This window comes from Catharus ustulatus, chromosome 4, assembly GCF_009819885.2.
Source record: "Catharus ustulatus isolate bCatUst1 chromosome 4, bCatUst1.pri.v2, whole genome shotgun sequence".
Classification (NCBI taxonomy): Eukaryota; Metazoa; Chordata; class Aves; order Passeriformes; family Turdidae; genus Catharus; species Catharus ustulatus.
In genome coordinates, this window is record NC_046224.1 from 43,841,538 (window position 1) to 43,854,370 (window position 12,833).

General features: G+C 34.5%; 1 protein-coding gene across 1 annotated transcript; it reads left to right on the forward strand.

Moving 5' to 3' along the window:
- The first annotated feature begins 760 nt into the window (after positions 1 to 760).
- TSPAN19 (tetraspanin 19) lies at positions 761 to 11,032 on the forward strand. The gene is given in 9 exon segments (XM_033058452.1): positions 761 to 835; positions 939 to 1,010; positions 2,304 to 2,415; positions 3,625 to 3,698; positions 5,468 to 5,578; positions 8,287 to 8,430; positions 9,688 to 9,727; positions 10,903 to 10,938; positions 10,941 to 11,032. Coding segments are annotated over 9 exon segments (747 nt in total). The 5' UTR covers positions 761 to 769.
- Positions 11,033 to 12,833: the final 1,801 nt, after the last annotated feature.

Sequence of the window (12,833 nt, forward strand, 5' to 3'; positions counted from 1 at the left end):
ACATTCTATTTTTGAAAACAAAAAAAATGTTCAATTACTCTTAAACGTAGTGAAACTTGTCCAGGGAAATTGCAAAGCCTGTTGACTCATGTAGTCTATAATTTTACAAGGTGCATTATTGACCTCATTATTGACTCCACTCACTGCAAGATCTAGTCTGAGAAGCTTACTACAGCTTTCTTCATGTTAAAATCCAGCAGAAGAAATTTTATAATCCAGGCATTGAGGCAGGCTAAGCTTGTGTTTGCTGAATATTTTTTCTAAAAAATAAAATTTGATACATGCGTAATGTATTTTCTATATAAAATAAGTTGTTAATGCAAGATAATTTTTGAATGCAGAAGCTTCACATTTGTAATCTCTTTGTTTCGGCTGGTATCCTTACTATTCAGTAAGTGCACTGAAGAGTAGAAGAACAAGTGTATGCCAGGCTATGTAAATCTTGCCATATAAATCTTTCAAAATACATGCTGCCTACAAATGTCTTTAGCAACTTAAAATAAAAAAAAGACCAAAACAAAAAAAACCAAAAAACAAAACAAACCAAACAAAAAAGAACATGTGTGCAGTGAAACAAAGACAATGGTGACTATACACCATCTTGATGCTTCTACTGCTGCTATTATTTTTTGTTCAATGTATCAGGTGACTGTTAAAATTTATAAAAAGGAAAATCCGTTGTTATTTATAAGAGTAGCTATATTTGTTTCATAATGGACTGAATATATGACTATAATTTCATCTGTCATCCAGAACTGAAAACAAAAGAATGAAAATAAGAGATAAAAACCAAATACAGAAGTGCTATTTAAATATCTTCAGTGGATTTTTCTAGGCAAGAAATATGTTTTCTTTCTCTTATTTAGCAGCTTTAATATATCTTTTAGATGTTCTTAATTAAAAAAACAATTCTCCCCTTCTCCTGCCTTTCCCATCAGGCTCTGGGTCTCATGCTTTTGACATTTGCCTTGTGGCTTTTATTTGACAGAAACAATTTCTTCAGTGTTTTATTTCAGAGTATAAATAGAATTTTTCTTCTGTTTTAAATGATTGTAGAATAAAAATGCCCCATCCCTGGAAGTTTTCAAACACAGGCTGGATGCAGCTTTGAGCAACCTGATCTAGTGGCTGGTGATCCTGCCCACAACAGGGATGTTGGAAGTAGAGGTTCTCTAATTAATGTCCCTTCCAACCCAAACCATTTTATGGTTGTATGGTTCATTGTATCAACAGAAGAAGTAATGGATTTTCACAAGGTGGCAGTATTGGATTGAACTTCATGGTAGTAAGGTTTTTTTCCTCCTGAGTTTGTTTTCCAACATTACATGGTATGATGATCAAAATAGAGAAAACATATTACTATATCTACAATTTAAATATTGCTATAATTTATGCAATTGATTTATTTCTTTCCCTTGCTGTACAACTTATGGATGAATCACCGGAAAATAAATCAGTTCTATTCATCTTTTCCTTATATCATTTACCAGACTGCGTTTGACCTGCATTTGACAAGATGACAGATGTGAGGATTTGGGTGGAATGAATAAGAGTATGGGTCTCTCCATATGATATTCCTTTTTCCCATAATGTTTTTTTTTAATATCTTTTTTCCTTCAGAAAAGTAAATTTTGGGTCACGTAATAACAGATATGCTCTTAAAAAGCAGACTCCTTGGCTGTGTAAATAAGTGTCAATTCCAAACTAATGGCATAGGAACCATCCAATGCAGTTATTCTGGGAGAAAATATTTGAGCTCAAAGTAATTAAAACCACTTCTGCTTTCCATTTCTATGCACAAATGGTTGGAATGCAAAGGAGAAAGTGGCCAGTCACAAAGAGGGAGGACAGCACTGAACCTTTAATTTATTGAGAAAGATATATCTATCTTCTTGTAGGACCTGCACATATGTTAATAATTCTTGACAAACAGAGAAAAAAAATCTGCAAACTTAAACTGTAATTATTCACTGATTTCACTGTGAGTGGATCACACTGTTCAATTGAGAATATTCTGTTTACATCTCATACATTACTACCATTGCCTACATTTATGAAAATATTTTTTTTTCTTTCTGTGAATATAGGTGGGACGAAGAAGAACAAGAAGAAGAAGAACAAGAACAGGAACACAAATACCCTTTTATCTTTCTGTTATTTCCATCCTTTAAGTAATAGTGTTGCAAAGATATAATAAAGATATAATAGCTTTTCTGGAATAAATTGCATAAGAGGAATTCTCATAAAAATAAAAGGAAAATAAGTAACACTACAAATGCACTGGGTTACAGTTTCTTTAGTAGCCAGCAACATATCTTTCTTATATAATACTTGGCATTGGATCTGTTATTACTTTTTCATCAGCTGTGGAAGTCCTTGGAGCTGTGGAAATCAAATGTCTGCTAGTTACAGTAAGTGGAAAGTAGCTTCCAACTTTCTTGTAAAATAAAAGAGAATTTTGTGTGCATGAAAAATGTGATCTTGTCTTGGTGTGACTTCCGCATAAAATTGATGATAGAGAGACATATTTAGATACAGTCCTTGCTCAAATGAAATCTCAACACAACTGAAGATCTTTCCATACCACTGCATGAAAGTTTTCAATAACAAAATATCTGCAGTTTTATGCAGAAAATATTTTAATCACTGTGTTTATTAGCATAGATTTTTAAAATACTTGGTATGTGTTGAAGAAATAAAAACCTAGTCCAGAATACTGCAACTTGAAGGCACAGAGAGGTACAGTATGGCTACAATAATGAAATATAAACATATGACTAAAAAGCTATTCCCTATGTAGACTAAACTGAAGACTCTGTGTTTATATACAGTTCCTGCTTTTTAAGGGAATAACACTTTTATTTCTGCAAAATTGCATTGTAACTATACGTTCCTATTATCTTTTTGACACCTTTTTTCCTCCTTCTTTTGTTTATTGTCACCCTTCTTGAGAGATCTGTTTTAGGCTGAAGCAGAAAACTGCGCTACTGATTCATCTGTTAAGCACTACAAATATAAATTTGCACAGCAGAGTGAAGCCTAGGTGCTATAACCAGGAAACTTCTTCATTCTTCCCCCTGCTACTGCCTAAGAATGAAGTGTGTGCCTCACAGTTAGGTGATGAAAGAAAAACATGTGTCTTATTTCCAACTTCTATAGAATCCTCTACTATCACAGTATCTAGATACTGTGGGTGAATTTTTTTTTTCACTGGAAATAAGCAAAATCAACTTTTTATTTTGTGCCTTGTAGCTTGCAGGAGTTTTTAAATAGGCATGGGACTTAGGTACTATTGTCTTTCAAACAGGATATAAATTAATAAGAATTTTCTTCAGAGAAGCAGGGGCACTTAAAACCAGCTTTTGTTCTTCACTTCCAAGAAAGTTATGGCTGTATCTTTAATCCCAACACAACGAGCTGTGCTTTGTTTGAAGTCTGCTCCTTGGACTATGATGTCACTTTCCACAGATTTCCAGGAAAAGAAATTCTTATTTTTATTGAAATCACTCTAAATAATAGTCATGAAGGATTTTACATGAGGTTCTGAAATTTTTTATTGTAGTGGTCACTTATTCAAAATAATGTTTGTACATAGCTTGGCTGGCTTTGGGCATTTTTTTTCAGTATATGATTTTCAAATCCTAGTGTTTGTAATGCAGATGACAACATTGCTGCTGTTTATTATGAAAAAAGAAGAGGTATGTAAGTAAATTATGTGGAACTGCTGATAATTTCAAAGTTGTTTCATGCAATTAATTAAAAAATGTGTAATAGTCAGTCCTCACTGTAAACTGTATTGCCATTTGATTGAAGTTGACCATTTTACATGTTGACCAGGAATTGTAGAACATGTGATAAACTTAATTTTAAAAATTCAGCATGGTTCAATATAGTAAATGGGAGTGCATGGAGATATATTTCAAATTTCCCCCCTGCAGAAAACTGTTCCCTTTCTATTCAGGAATGTGGAATCAGCAGTGGAAGGAACAGATTTATTCTTTATTGAGGGATAGGGTTATTCAGGAATATTCAGGATATTCAGGAAGTCCCTCTTTCCTGGATATCTGCAGGCAAGGGAGGAAGCATTAGATGCTGAGCTGTGTCTGTTAGCAGATGACAGCAGTTTTCCCCTGTGCAATTGATAGTGGGACTTACCGGTATCATGGAATGCGAAGTATACCAATGAATTACTAACTTTATTGTTTGAAGCTGTATTTACAGCAAGCCACAATAACTGTTGTCTCTAGTAACTATTCTACTTCGAAACTTTATTCAGTCATTAATTTTTCTACACATAGCAACTGCAATAGCTTGAGTAGTTCTCACAGTGTTATGTGGATGGCAATCTGTACTGAATCAATATCAGCCTGGCCACTTTTCTATTCCATAATTTCAAAAGCTATGGTTTAAGAAAACCTCCGATGGCAGTGTTCTCTTAAGGTTCATAAGGTTCTCCAAGGCCTGCTGCTATTCAGGCAGAGTACAGCACAAATAAATTACTTTTAGTCCCTCAAAGTGCATCTGTATAACCAAATTTCTTCATCGGCTGTTGATTAATGATGGAATTTTCCCCTGTTTTATACAATGGTTTTATATTTGGAAAGATTTAAACTGTCAGGAATAATGCATTCTGTAGTGAGATATTTGTGCTAGAAAAATTGATTGAAAATTTGAAGTTAAATTTACCTTAAATCAACTGTAATTACACTTGATCTCAACCTTAATTAAGTGCTGCTGAAGTATAATAATGGTTACATCATCATTCACTCTGAAAGCTTTTGAGTTTTGATTTTAGGATGAGTATAGCAAGGGAAATGAGTTGGGGAAGCTTGATTTTTTTATTGCTTTGTAATCTAACCTTTTAGTGGCCTAGGATTTCTTCTCTGCATACATTCCCTGCTACAGTCTCTCTAATCAGACTCTTCATGATGAGCTTGCCTACTTCAATTACTGTTGAAGGTGTATTTTATCAGTCTCAGCAAAGATGTGTACTCTAGGGTCAGTATGAGCTGTTGATTCCCCTAGCCTACAGCAAAACATGTTCTAGTCACATTCTGTGATACTCACAAAAGTTTGTATCACATTAAGGTCTAGAATTAATTTTTGGTATGTGCTTATTATGATATGTTGCTGTGCTTATTAAAAGTGCATATGAGAAGTAGGATTTAGTATTTCAAGACCAATGAAGTGGAACTAAAATGTTTCCTGGCTCCAGCTGGGCAAATCACCTTGTGCCTGCCTGTGCTATGTATGTGATTTGAATTGCTTCGTTTATCCTTCCCTCTGGCTTACAACTTTCCTATTAGTGCAATGGCTATGATGCATACTTGGCAAATTTATTAGAATGCTACTGCTTGCAAGTAATCCTTGAAGAAGCCTGCATATCAATAAAGGATCAAGGATTGTACTATCCATCCACACTCTTACCAATATGCATATATCAAATGCTATAAATATTTATTAACAGGTCCACAATCAATGAAACAACAGAATTGATGATTTTATTTCTGAATACAGGAATGAGAGTCTGACTGAACAGGAATCTGTGTGGAACATTCTGAATGCTATGCAGCACAATGTAAGGAAAAAATCCTACAAAACATGACCTCTAAAAATATTGCATTGACCAGAAATGTGTATACCAATCAGAATTTATTAAACAAAATCTCATTTAGTAAAGGATTAATTTTTCATGATCTGCCACTATTATCTGATGTGGGTTGGCAGATTCCTTGTTGTTATATGGGTCACTATTGATGAGATTAAGCTCTTGGAGAACCTCTTATTTCATGTAGGAGCAGAGGGTTCTGGTCTCTGAAACCTGAAAAAATTCCTGTAGCTGAAAAAATTAATGGGAGTCCTGGTATTTTTTATAGTGCTAGATACCATAAAACACTTGAACTGTTTGGGTCTGATATGAACCAAGCAGAGATGTTATGAGTTCAAAGTAAAGCTCCTCCTGTGAGAAAATTTGAATAGATTTTGCACTGAGACTCTCAGAAATAATGCTTGAGGTTTAAAATGAGCTTGCAAATTAGTACTTTCAATACACATACTTAGTTATTACTCAAAATATTTCCTGTGACCTGGCAGCAGGTAATGTGTTTAAATCTTTAGAAAAGTCGTTTAAAATATTTGGATGGTGTCAGTTATTTTGGAAGTCATTAGGAATGTTTTTGGCCAGTGATCTGCTATCCACCTTTGAAATTAATTCTGCATTATGATTTTTTAATTACAAACACCACTGTTTAACAACTTAATATGGTTTAATATGCTTCTATAGATCAGCTGTGAATGCATTAATATGACTTCTTCCAGAGGTGAGTTACATAATTTTTAATGAGTACTCGAACTGATGATTCCAGATAACTCACAAAGCACATCTGTCTAGTCTCAAGACTACAAATGCATTTGCAATGCATTTTTAAAATCTATTCTTTGAAAATCCATTCATCGCATTCATGATTTCTCAAGTGATTAATGGTGACCCCATTATGTCAATGGCGCAGCTAGACTTTGTGCTGGTATACTTTACTGCAGTTTTATTGACTGTCATAAGAGCACAGACTCACCACCACCCAGCTACTGGAATCACTGGCATCTGCCATGAGAAAAACAAAAAACTGAAGATCATTAATAGTATTTTATATATTCTTGGTGATATTTAATGTACTCCTTAAGCTGGTGACTATTTTAACTAAATCCATGGAGTTGTTGAAATGGAGTATTTATACAGGGAAAGCAGAGCTTTTACCAAGTTATCTAATTTTCAAAATTTAGAAGCAGTAGATCTTGAACTGACCCTTCAAAACATGAAAATGACATGTTGCTGTTTTGCATCTCTGAGCTAAAATAAGGAAGATTTTCATCCCACAAACCAATTCAAATATTTCTGAAGATTTATCCTGTTTCAGAATGAGAATCTTCTGGAATTTCCTACATGAAAAGAATTCCATTCTCCAAGCTGTTTGATAGTTCAATGTGCTTTTGTTTTGCTGGTATTGAAGTAGGTTATTGGGAAGAGCTAGCTGACAATTATTTGAGCACAACCTAGTTTTTGCTTTGTCCTATGTGTTGAAGAGAGATCAGTTGCTACTAAAATGAGTTGGAAAAGGGACACTGCCAAAGATCTCAGGAGAATTTTTGCCAATTAAAAGGAACAAAGGGACAAATAAATATTCTCAAAATTTGGTCCATATTGAAGTTTCTACATCTGAGTTTCTGTGTTTTTATATATATTTGTTATATGTTTTATAAAATTTGTCCCCTTTGCATTCATTATGAAAGCACATTCATTGTGCTTTTTCCAGTCGTATCTAGCTATAGTCTATCTTACTGCTTACACGTAATTTCTACACTGAAAATACTATATGTGGCTAAGGGTTATAGTCAAAATACTTCAATCTCGATTTGTAATTATTTTCATTTTCTATTTAGATGTTCTAGAATAATTTAGAGCATAAAAGAAAGTTCATAGAATCATAGAACAGCCTGAGTTTAGAAGAGATCTTCAACATCATCTTGTTCCAACTCCTCTGCCATGGGCAGGTACGCTTTCCACAGGACCAGGTTACTCAGAGCTCCACCAACCTGGCCGTGAACACTGCCAGGGGTAGGGCATCCAGAACTTCTCTGGGCAACCTGTGCTAGTGTCTCAACAGCATCAAAGATTCTAATCTAATCTAATCTAATCTAATCTAATCTAATCTAATCTAATCTAATCTAATCTAATCTAATCTAAACCTACTCGCTTTCAGTTTGATGCCTCAGCCCCACGTCCTGTCACTACATGCTCTTGTGAAAAACTCTTTTTGAAATTTCTTGTAGACTCCCTTCAGGTATTGGAAGGCCACAACTAAGTCACCCAGGAGCCTTTTCCAGACTGGTCAAAATTCTCTCAGCCTTTCTTCATAGAAGAGGTTCCCATCCCTCTAATACTCTTGGTGGCCTCCTTTGGACTCACTCTAGCAGGTCAATGTCCTTCCCATGCTGGGGTTCCCAGAGTTGGATGCAGAACTCCAGATGCGGGATAAATATTGGGTGCAGGACTCCAAAGCTGGATCCAGTTCTTTTCAAAAGTATCTTACAGGATCATACTGTTGTCCGTGCTATCTGGTGTGTATCATAGGAAATGGTGCATATGCAAGGGCAAAACATTTCTGTATGGAATATAGAGGGAAAATATCCAACTAATTTAATCAACTAACTAATAGCTAGCACTCAAAATTCCTGTATGCGACAGTCTTTCTAGGTGTTGGAGTTACATGATTTTGATTTCTACTGTAGATGGAATGCTGTGGAATATACAATGCTACACAGTGAGAAAGGAAGAAAACAAAGAAAAATAGTACTCAGTTCCCATGTTCATGCACAAAATACAGTCTGAAGAAATGGTTTTGTGATGTTGCAAGGGATTCAACACATAGTGTGGTAAACAGACTTTAAAAAAAGAAGTATAAAACATATTTTCTGTCAAGATGTGGCTTATAAATGCTGAAGTTCTAACAATATTCTTTGTTTTGTCTCTGGTCACTTGGAAGCCTTACTTTTTACTTGTTAGCTGTCAGCCATGAGGCAGCTCTAAATAAGGAATGCTTCATTAGAACAGGACTTGTGCCTGATCGATATCACAAGGAAATTTAGAAGTGGTTTAAGAAACATCTTGGCATAAACCCATGCTGTGCACATCAGTGATGACAATGGAAAGCAAGAGTATATAAAAAGTACACAGTACATTTTCCACTTGTAATTGTGAGCAATGCCTCCACTTGTTTGTATTATTTGTTTCCAGAGCCTCTCCAATACTTAACATGATAAGTGGAATAAGCAAGACACAGAAATATGATGTGTTTTGTAAGACCAGCCCATGTTAGGGTTTATGTGTCTCGATATCAAGGGACCAGTTTGCATAGGACTGTCTGATATTACTACTTGCACTGGACAAAAGTGATACGTATTACCATCTTCTAAAAACCATGCAGTGTTACTAGGACTTAAATTGTTTGTTATGAAGACAAAAATGCAGTGGGCAGTGGTTGCTTCTTGACAATGCAGAACAGTAAATAATGGGAAGTTGTCCAATGACATCTGCTCTTGTCTTGCTCACTGGTTCTGAATTTCTCCCTGTTTCAACAAACCTTTGTCATTATAAAATAAAAAAGAAATTACTTCTAAGAACAGAAAACATTTATATATATGTTTTATTGTATTTGTACCTATTTTAATGTACATAATAATTTGACAATTGTTTTAAAAAACAATATAATAAATATAAATTTTAACCTGGAAAATACATCCATTTCAGAATGCGTAATTCATAAGAACAATGAAAACTTGAAAATATTCTTTTCAGCACTTACTTGTAAGTTAATCTCTCTGTTAAGCACACACAAGAGCAAATTCTGTTTTGATTAAATCAGATGTTCTGGAATATTTCCATGCAAAAATGTCAAACTTCCTTAAGAACATGGTGTTTAGTTCAGATAATTTAAATAATGCTATAGCTAATTCTGCACAATAGACATTAATGATGTATTTGCTTTCTGTGAAGTAAATACAAGAATATAACATACCATACAGAAAGTTCTATATATTTTAAAAGTATGTTCTTATAAAAAGATTCCAAAATTTATAAGTTTCAAAATTGACATGATTTTTCTTGACATCTCTTCTTATGTACTTGCCTAGGGATATGAAGATCATTTAAATACATAGTTTAAACTCAATGGTCTTACCTTATTGCAATTGCTATCAGCCTACTAACCACACAGATGACTACTTCTAAGTAAAAAACCTACAAAATACAGGTATTTTTACTGAGAGTAAAAATCAATCCAGTGTCATTTAGTTTTGACATGTTCTACAAATTTTTTAAAGATTTCCATCAATTCTAATTAGAAGAAAGATCAAGCACTGTTTACCAACAATCTCCCTTATATTCAAACACCATCGGGGATTATGTTGTCCAAAGCCTGTAAAATGAAGTGATTGACCAGACTTCTGAAATAAACAGCATTTCAAGATCAGGAAGTGGTTAAAGAGCATGTAAAATCTCTGCACTGAAAGACCTTTTTTGTCCTCTATTTGTACAGAACCTACTCCTACATGAGTGTGCTAAATCAAACAAGGCAAAACAATGAAATCTCTTCTCCCACATATCTATGAGAAAATTTTGTTTGACAAAAAAAATAGAGCTTTCAATATCAGAACAAAATCACATGAATAACGGCAAAAAGAATTGATTCTTCACTCCACAGATACCCTGAAGGTAGGCAGAAGGCAAGAGGAAGAATTTTTATTAATATCTAAAATTGTGAGGTTGAATATGAAATCAGTGCATTTTTACTCTGACAATTAAAAGCCTATTTTACCTCTTCCATATGTTGTACCTTCCATAGGTGTATGTAGTGAGCCAGTTCAATAATGAAAAAGTTTCTTTTACATGCTCAGCTAATCCTCACTAGCACAGATCATGACTGTCTTATGATCCTCAATATACTATCACTGACACATTCTTGTCAGGTGGCAAAGAACCATTATCCCCAGTCAGGAGCTAAGGCCAAGAATCATAGAATCATTTAGTTTGGGAAAGACTTTTAAGGTCATTGAATCCAACCATGCTTAGATTCAAAAGGTACTGAAACCTTTAACACTTAATTATGTGTCACTTGAAATAGATTTCAAGATACTTCACTTCTGTGAATTGGGACCCAAGTGACTTGCTGGACTTCACACAGCAAATCTGTACTGATGAAGAAAATTCAGCTTGTGTCTTTAGACATCCTGATCATTCTCCTTTATATCCTCTGCATTGTCATTCATAGAAGCCCAGTTAGCAGTCAGATTGGCTCAGTCATAAGTGAGTTTGAACACTTTCTTTCAACATGTTCTTTGTTTTATTCCTTTCCCAGATTTTTTTGATTGCGCTCACCGGTAATTTAGAAAATTCAGGAAGAATAATATTTGGCCAAATGAATCATTAACTCTCCCGAGCATTGCTGTGGTTCAAGAATTCTCTGATCCATTCTTATGACAGTCCATGAAATTACTTGCATTGAAATTTGGATCAGGCTCTGCTTGTTGCAATCATGATCATATTAATATCTGGGCTTTAATATGTTTGGGTTTTGTCCTTGACTATAGTTATGGTAGTATGCAACAAAATTTTGTCTGTTAAAATATGAAGTACTATGTTATTCACTCACTGGTTAACAAATCTTCCTGATTAGCTGAATATTAGTTTCCTGAGTGCCCGGATCAACTTGTTCAAAGTGATGTAAATAGTGCTAGATAGTACATTGCACTTTGAAACAGAAAGAGCCCTTTATCACATTTGATCAAGAAAAAAATTTACAAGATGTTGCTTCCTTAGGCCTTTACTTTTCCTGCCAGTACTTCTGTGTTTTGTCCTTATCTGTTGTGTAATTTAATCTCAAGAAATTTCACTGAGGTATAAATATTGGAGTCCTCAGGTCTGTTCCAAGGAGTGTTGCTGTTGGCATATTTTTTTCTCACTTGATGTCTCTTAGCAATAATTCAATCAAATGGCTTTAATGGTTCAGAGTGGAGTGATCTTGAAATCTTAAAACATTCTTTATCCACTGATCAATGAGGTGACCTGAGACATCTTGGGAACAAAGGAAGGTGTAGTATTGCAAGCATATGTGATAGCATTTTTTATTTTTTCTCTAAATCTTCCTTTCTGTAATCAATTTTCTGATCCTTATACATTTGGTATCTTCTTTTTGTTTAGAATGAAAATAAATCCTCTCCAAGTGCTTGCCACAGGCTGAATTTTTTTATTTAGAGAGCTTCAAATTCAGGGGACTGCCTCCTTCCCTCCAAGGGTTACATTTTGGGTAGTATGCAATACTTCAGTGTGAAGCATCTTCTACAAATGTACAACTACTTCTATTCAGTCCACGTGGAAGGGTTCTTCACTATTCTAGCACATTCATTCACATACATTACATCCAAATCTAATAAATATCTATTCATGTTTCGCTGGTTTGTTACACTTAAAATAATTAATCACGTCTCCCATTTCAAAAAGATACTGAGGATGAGGTTACCTGGCCAAGTGCTGCCATGTGTAGCTGGACAAGTCTACTACTGCATGTGAAGTGTAAGGTACTCCTGTAGAGTAGCAATTCATCCTTTTTCCTAGGTCAATATTATAGAATTACATCCTCTTAGATGTAACATTATTCTGCTGGTTTAAGTGAGACCCTACTTGCCCTAACTTAGAGCTTTTACAACTTGAAATGGTTAACACTAAATGAACTGGACCCCACTTTAATAATATATAGTCAAGAATTAAGAAAGTCCCAGATAATGTTACATGTGAAATTTGCATTTGACCCTAATGTGTCTTTATCGTAGAACAATTGTCAATTATGTGCTCACGTATCGGCTTTTCACAGTAGGCTGAAATCCAAATTCTTCAAAAATGTACTGTGGTTTGTACACAATTATTATTTTAGGATGGACTGAAGCAACTTCTAAAGTCCTAAGGGAAAACTTGGCATGCCCAAGTGAGAGAAGAATGTGGCTCTGTATGTAAGGAAATTCTCCACAATACCTGATAAGACCTGTATAACCATCCACAATTCACAATGGATGCTAAAATCTCCAGTAAGCACACAGATAACTAGACAACAGACAAATGTGTGTGTGCAAGAAGATTATATATAAAATTGTCAATACTGCCACAAATGCTGCTGATGCTTGCTAGGAATAACTATAAAATATCACTTTTAATATAAAATTTAGTAAAAAAGAAATAAGAATGAATACAGGATAAACTTTTTAGGATGGAAAGCTAATTTTTTTTT